The 7,935-nt window shown below is 39.6% G+C and overlaps 1 protein-coding gene across 1 annotated transcript in view; it reads left to right on the top strand.

Moving 5' to 3' along the window:
* The window catches only part of CEP350 (centrosomal protein 350), a 113,744-nt gene that overhangs the window by 30,066 nt on the left and 75,743 nt on the right, over window positions 1–7,935 (top strand). Inside the window, exons 8-9 of the mRNA XM_019530581.1 lie at window positions 2,016–2,129; window positions 4,033–4,179. Of these exons, the coding sequence (XP_019386126.1) occupies window positions 2,016–2,129; window positions 4,033–4,179 (261 nt within the window). The remainder of the gene's footprint in view (window positions 1–2,015; window positions 2,130–4,032; window positions 4,180–7,935) is intronic.

Raw genomic sequence — 7,935 nt, forward strand, 5'->3', positions numbered from 1 at the left:
CCCCCCCCCCAAATCTTCTATCAGTAAGAGAACTGAGCAATAAATAGGCAGGTTTGGCCATATGTCTCTCTTAATACCATGTGTAGGGCAGCTGTCTGCAATGTGTCTCTTGCAAAAGTTGAAAAAAATCATATCAAGTTGCTGATTCCAAGTAAACAATCTATAGCAGCATACTGTAAATATATATTTAGGTTGTTATATTATCTGTCCATATGTTAATGTTTAATTTTACTGCCATCTAGAAATACACAGCAAGGCTCCATGCACTATACAGTCAGCTGGACTGAAATGTTATTGCAAGGCTCTATGGTACAAAATTTTCAGCTGAAAATTTCACCTGCATCTTCAGAAACATTTTTAAATGATCTTTTTCTATAATTATAGAAATTAATACAAACCATGCAGAATCTCTCAGTATTTTTATATTTTGTTTGTTTAATGTTTTGCTAGCTCTAGATTTTCAGCTCAATTTTCAGTATAAGCAGGCTTTATTTTGCCAGTTTAAATATTATAAAACATCTGTTAGATGGGTGGGAGTGGGGTTGGAATTTTCTGTCATTAGGTAGCGGCTTTTCCTCCCCTTTGTTGTCAGGGGGAAACATCACTGGAAGAATATTTGTGGGGTATAGAGAGAAAAAACTGAGCCCTTAATACCTCATCCCAACAACCTTCAGAGCAACTCACTATTCTCATTCAAATGTTTTATTCATTAGGGGTGAATAATCACATGAATGGTATGTTGTTGTTAAAATGATTAGCTGTGAAATAATTAACAGATTTTTCATCTAAATACTTTTACTTAGAATTCAGAATCACCTCATTGCGGTAAAAATGAAATTGTTCACACCTGCCCTAGAACTAGTTTGTGTACACTCTTTGCAATAATCTCTGGAAGACTGACATTCATACCATAGTGACAGTGGCCATACACGGCTTGTATATAAAAGGTGTATCTGCAAAACATGTTAATAAATGCATGAATGTAGTGCTTTAAAACTCTAGGGTAACTAGGGCACATAGCGTATTCAAAATCAATATTCCATTGAGTTAGGGCCCAGTTCCTAGATTGAATCCTACTCTGTGGGATGTTGTTTCTGAATCTCATTCTAGCATTTGCCTCAGTTAACTAAAAGTGTTAAGAATAACTTCATCTTCTCCAGAGTTTTAAAACAATGCTTTAACACTTTCAGCTAAAACATAGGTTTAAGAATACCCTTCTTAGCTTTAAGACAAGCTCATAGATAATATTGCATTAGTACATGTTTCGTTCTTTTTTTTATTAAGCATATGAGCTAATTCTCAATTCTGTTGTAAATGATAACGTATGCAGAATAATTCTCTAACAGTTGATGCAGGCTGTGGTAAATTCAGCAGTCATACACTTGCAGAAAAGAGAATGACCTGATATTCAGTTTGTCACATTTTGGTTTAGAGCCAAGGGATAAATGTGCTATCATGCACAATGTAAAGTAGGGGGATGATGTATTTCAGTAATGGAGGAGCTGATAGTTCAGACAAAGCATTACTATCAGCTTTATAAAATGTAATATCATTTAGTGAAATCCAAAAGCAATGTTAGTTCAGATGTGCCAGATTATTAAAACCACTTTTAATACCTGAAATGAGTTTCTGACGATGGCTGTAGTTTTCAGGGTATGCTTATGCTTATGGCATTACCATTTTCCAGCATTTATATAAGCAATATTTGATTTGAAAATGTTCATTTGTGGAGTATTTCACTCAAAGCCTCAAGGATAACTTGGCTTAAACAGCACATTAATGGGGTCTAAGCTGTTGTCTTCAGAGTCCCAATAGAATACAATTTAGCTGGTTTTGTATAAAGGAATTAGAACTGCCCGATATGGATGTAATCATTACTGGTATAGAACATAGTGAGATCTTTGCCATCATTCTCTGGCATCCTCTTTATCATGGTAAATCTGAAGCGAGTTTGCTTCTGTGTATTCTGCCTTTCCTATGAAGTGGTAGTTAACTCTTTATGCGCTGCTTTTCAGAGGATTCAACAATGAAAGAGACAGCTACTGAAAAGAGTAAGGAGAAAAAAAGCACCAGGCCAATGCGCAAGGTCCAAAAATTGGCACGGTCATCAAGCCCAGATTCCAAACCAGGTAACTGATACTACATGTGACACAGGCTTCTCTCTGTAGATGTGTGTGTTCATAGCCCCGTTTTGTCCAGAGTTGGGATAAAGATGGAAGTGTCACTGTCAGCCTGAAATCTGGTCAGTTGCACAAAATGTTCTAAAAGGAGTTTTATATACTATATGTAGCCCCATATTGTCCTGCCATTCATTTTTTCTGTTTACTTCATTTGGAAATTTAATAATTAGTGTTGACCCACTATAATAACAGGTTAAAAAAAAAAATACACAGAGTCTTAACCTTGCTATTAATCCTTCATTATTGTATGTTTCTCTTCATTATATGTATTGATATGTGGTTAGTGAACTTTTTCCCTCCCTTTTAATTAGTCTTGGAGATACAGGTACAAATTCATTATTCTAAGACACTTTGCAAATAAAGTTAATGTGGCATAATATAGCATTTGTGCACTCAATATGCTTTATTCAGGGAAGCTGGGTGTCAGTACTCTATGATAGTGATTGCTAGCATTTGAAAATTTTGAACGTATTTAATAGTATCTTGAAATAGTTGCTAGGAAGCTAGTCTTCTGCTAGTCTGTTCTGGTCTGCTGAATCCATGTGCAGGAATTGGGAAGGGGGTAAACTTGCTTACAGAGAAAGTAGAATTATCAAAACTCCTCTAATGCATGCTTTGCATTTTGGATCCTTTAAAAACTAGTTTCAAACTTCTCTTAGAAGAGTTTTAACAATGGAACAGTATGCCTCATTAAATATTTGTGTCATCATTAGGTCTAAAAGAAGGAATAGCACAGAGACAATTGCAATCAGTAATCTCACTGATGTATTATCCAGCTGTAGATATTTCTGTGCTGAACTACAGAATGCTCCTTATTCTTTAGCTGAAATTCTAGGCACCAGGGCTGGCTCAATGGCATATCTGTAGTGATGTTCCCTTCCCCCTATGGTCACTGCAGTAACAGATTGTTCAGCACAGCCAAATACTATAAATAACTGCAGCTCATATTCTGCTTTGTTAGCTTCTTTTAGTTCAGACAGCTGACCTGAAATGGAAAGATAAACCCTTGCCCTGTCTATCTGAAGGGGCATAGAAGTAATTGAGAGTGGCAAGTTGGACAAGAGAACCTCCTTTGCTGTTGCATCTGTTTTAAAATGTTGATAGTAACCTGTTTTAGGTTTAGATGACAAGTCTATGAAGGACTACTTTAGCTTACACTTGAACTTCCAAATATTTTACTTCAGGTCGGCATCTAGAGTTTTCAGTCACATAGAGTAGCTAGGGTGCAATTTCTATTTATTTATCCATTTAGCTTGTATATTCTGCTTATGCTGTAGTATGCTGGTGCTCAACCTTTTTTTTACAAACAGGCCAAATCTTAGAGTGAAAAATGGGCCAAGGGCCAAATAGAAAAGTATTGCTGGACCTTTTAGTGCACAGTGACCTCTCTGAGCTCACCAGTTGTCAGCACAAGCTCTACCTGCAGTCACTGCTTTTGTGCAGCTTTGGAGCCCAGGGGGTGAATGCCATGGCTGTGTATCCCCTCTTTTCCCTTGGGCTGAATTCAGCAGGCTACAGAGTTTCAGGAAAGCAGTGAGTCCAGCCAGAGCCTGTGCAAGTATAAGTACAGCAAGCTCTCTGAGCTCCCTAACCCGTGAAGCTCTAGCAGAAGCCATGCTAACATGCTGGTGAGCTCATGCCAGTGATGGCCTGTTCACACAGGCTTTGTGGATTGCATTCAGCCCATTGGCCATAGGTTCAACACTACTGCTGTGCTAAATGAGCATGTCTGGTTAGGAAATTCTGGCTAAAGTAGGGAGCCTGAAATTGACCCAATTTTAAATTTCCATTAGAATCTAAAGTGACAAAACCCCCCAAACATCCAGTGTTGCAGTTCTTATTTTTTGTGTAGGTGGAAGCCATGTGATAAATGCATCATCTTGGCGGGATGGACAAAAGCTAGTAAAAAAGATACTGGGTCCAGCACCCAAATTGGAGCAACAGGACAGAAGAGCAACGTCCAGTGACAGGACTGGAAGGGAAAGAGCTACTAAATCTTGTAAGTTGGGGTGTACTTAACACTAAGTCTTCCTTTGGTTTTGATGTATTTACCAGCTTTGTGTGTTTGAGTTATGCATGTACTAAGCAGGTTTGTGCTGTATTATGGACATGCAGCTCAACCAGATTCTGTTACAAAACCTTATAGGAGTGCACCAATAAAGATTTTCTTGGGTGATGATTAACTAACGATATTGGCCAATCCCTATCTGGTAATGGATTTGTAGTAATAGGGCAAGGCATTTTAAAGTACTGACATAAATAAACCTTTCTTTTGTTTGTTATGCATTTATAGCACATGTGCGCTCCTTCCGCCCCCTGCTTCTTGTGCGGACAGCTGCACCGGGCGCATTTAGAGCCCCAAAGTACACTGCTACCTCAGCGCCAGTGGGCCCCACACAGCCAGGCTTCCGCAGTCACTGGGGGGAAGCCGCTTTTGCAAGGGTGCCTCATACCTGGCAGAGTGGAAGGTCCCTCACTCACTGCCTTACTGTGTCCACACACAGCTCAACATCTCCACAGCAGCCCTGGTGCTCAGACCTCTGCTGTGCACACAGCGTTGCCATGGCAGTGGCAGCAGGAGCCAGTAGTGGTCCTTTTGTTGCTGTGTTGTGCCCTGTGCCCCCTTCCCCTCCTGCTGTTCACCCGCACTTGTAGTCTGTTGCGACCTAAGGCCAGCAGTGGGATGTGGGGACTGTACTGTGTTTGCTAGGGTGCTCTGTGTAAGTGGCTGTAATTATTGGATACAACAACCAAAAAAAGCTGATAGCCAATAATGTCATTTCTCCTTTTATTGGTGCCAATCCGATAGCCAACTGATATGTCAGTGCCCCCCTAAAACCTTATTTTTATCCCCTATAACTTTTTTATTTTCTGAATTTGGCTTGAAAATTGCTATTCTTAGATTGTGTTCTTGTGAATTCCACTGACCATGTACTTGAGGTTCATGTGAAGCAGGTCAGCCATTTGAACAGCATTTTTTGTGAGGGTTGTACTTGCATCTTCCACGTGCTTTTATCTCCTGCTCAAGAACCTGAGGGGCAATATGGCTACATCTGTTTTCACCCAAAGCAGCAAGACTTTTGTTTAGTGTTCTGTCTCCTTTAGCATTTTTCTCTTCTAACTCAGTTGGGCCTAAAATTGCCTCCTACCATTTTTTTCCCCCCTGTTTTATTTTCCCCAATCTAGACTGTTTTTTAAAAAGGGGGGGAAAAAGAAAAAAAACTCCACAACTTTATTTTGCCCCTTTACTTTGCACCTCTACTTGCACCAAAATGGGGGCATGTCTACTTGTGCATCTAAGCATGACTACATTTAATGCACATGGAGTGATTTTTTTTTTTTGGAAGGTGTCTACACATGCAGAGACTTGGACCTGAAGTTATTGCCAAGTCCCTGCAGCCCTGCCATGTGCCCCTAGTGGCTGGGCAGACTTGACACTAAAGTTAGTGCCAGGTTGCATCTACACATGTATTAATGTGCTTTAACTAATTGCACCTAAATTTGATACCTGCACTAACAGGTATGAAATTTAGGTATGATTAGCCTAATTTCGCCATCTTTAATGCATATTAAGGGTGCCCATGTGTAGACATGCACCTTAATGTTCATTAAATTAGGCTAATGCTCATTAACGCGTCTTGTGTAGATGTACCCTTGGAGTCTTCAGGTTTCAAATCATGCCCAAGTTGTAGTTTCCTTTCTTATTCAGGATGCCAGATAGGAGTTGGAAGCCTTCATTAAAGAGAAGGCCAGTTCTTAGACAAAACATTACTATAAGCCTACACAGTCATCTTGAGCATTACACAGGGCTTCATAGCTATGAGCCTGAAATATCCGTAAGGAGTTGCAAAACAGTACTGAGGACTTTTCCTTCAGAGGACTAGAACAAAGATACCAATACCACATTGCATTCCTTCAAAGTTGCTATGCTACTTTCCTTGGGCATCAAACAGGAAATAGCAAGCCATTTTGAGTTTTAGGCAGAAAATGACTATATCTCCAAAATGCACCTTTGAATATCCATCTGGGAAGAATCCTAGACTGGTCAGAAGTCTGTCATCTTCCTGTACCCACATTTGTTTCCAGGCAGCAAGTTTTGACATGAGGATGAAGAGCCTTACTTTGATTCAAGACAACTCTTACTTTTGCATGCTTTAGTGCCCTGTTCCATGTGGCCTGGTCTGCAGTAACAGTGGAAGATGAATGTATATTATAATTCATGGATGTCCCATCCAACTTCAGTTCTTGTAAACATCTTTCCTATTCTTCTGTTTATGACTTGCCTCACCATGGTTGGCTATCCAGAAATTATGGATGTGTATGGAGTATAGAAAAGGACACTTCTATACATATTTCCTTATCTAAAAAATAAAAATAAAAAAAGAAGGGAAAGGGGAGCAGAACTTTGTCCTATCCTAGACCTGAGAAGACTGAACAAATGCTTACTTTGCTTTAGAATCAAGATAGTAATGTTTTTCTTTATCCATTCCTTTCAGGCTCAATATTGTTTAGTCATGGCTTTAAGTTTAGAGGACAAATATACTTCCTTAATGTTATTTATGTGACCTGTAGAAAGCATCTGTAATTCACAATTGGCCAAGTCACTGGCAGCACAAGAACTATTCAGTTTATCCACTCCACTGAGCGTCTTGCAAAATGCACCTACTCAGCACGCCTGAACAGATGAACCACCTATATCTAGAAGGCTGGCAAGAGATTACCACAGCCTTATTCTGTTTCTTTTTCTTATTCATGCTGGTCATTTCGGTGAGCTATGAGAGAGTCTCATCCAATTACTGATGATTGAATTCATAGGATCCATAACTGCTGCCAAACTGATGAAGACCTATCTTCTCAAACAGATTTCTTCGGTTGATAGTTGCTAGTATCAAGTTTAATCCAGCAGGCAGAATACAGAGCTGTCTCAGACATCTAGGTCACAAGACAAGGTATACTTGTAAGATGCTGCTTGCCAGACTTCAGTTGTGCCCATTACAGGTCTGGTTAATGTTTGTGTGGTGTTTCAAGTGGCATTAAGTTAACATGAGAATTGTAACCCTATCACTTCCTGTATGAGCACTGAATGGGTTGATATACCCCTCAGAACATTTGAAGAGGCTACCCTTCTCAACTTTTCCCTTGAAGTCACAAATGCATTTGAAATGCTAGATGCTATCAGAAGGACTTGATTTTTTTCACATAAATGTCCTTATAAGTGATCACCTGCTTCCCAGTCTGTTTTTTGGAATTCCATGCTATAGGTTCTAACCAATAATATATTTGCCATATAACATGTTTGCAATGTACTTTATATGCAGGCCAGGAGGCATCAGCCCTCTCTGGTTGTGCCATGTTTTAATCCTCAACAAGATTTTATTTTTAGCAGTGTAGAGCTGACAAACCTTTATGCAGATGTCTGTTCAGACCCTCTGACAGTCTGGATCTGGTCTGCTTCAGCACTTATGACAGAAAGTGCTCCCTACAGGTGGAAGAATTTCTGTTCTAAAGAAGGAATCGCTCTGTGAGGAAAGCTTACTCTTCTAAACAGAAAAGATTTTCAGTTTGGGCAACTCATTGCAATATCAACCTGGCAAAGGCTTCTATATCCAAGATCTTTGACTAGGTCCTGCTTTTGAAACGTTCTGGACTTTCATCCTGTACCTTGCTGCAGTCTGTGAATATCACTTCTGCTCCAGTGATGTTCAGTTTTTTCCTCTAAGAAAGCTGGATTCTGAAGGCTACCTGGGTTACTGCA

The sequence above is a fragment of the Crocodylus porosus genome, unplaced genomic scaffold (genome assembly GCF_001723895.1).
Source record: "Crocodylus porosus isolate Cpor-Errol unplaced genomic scaffold, CroPor_comp1, whole genome shotgun sequence".
Lineage (NCBI taxonomy): Eukaryota > Metazoa > Chordata > Crocodylia > Crocodylidae > Crocodylus > Crocodylus porosus.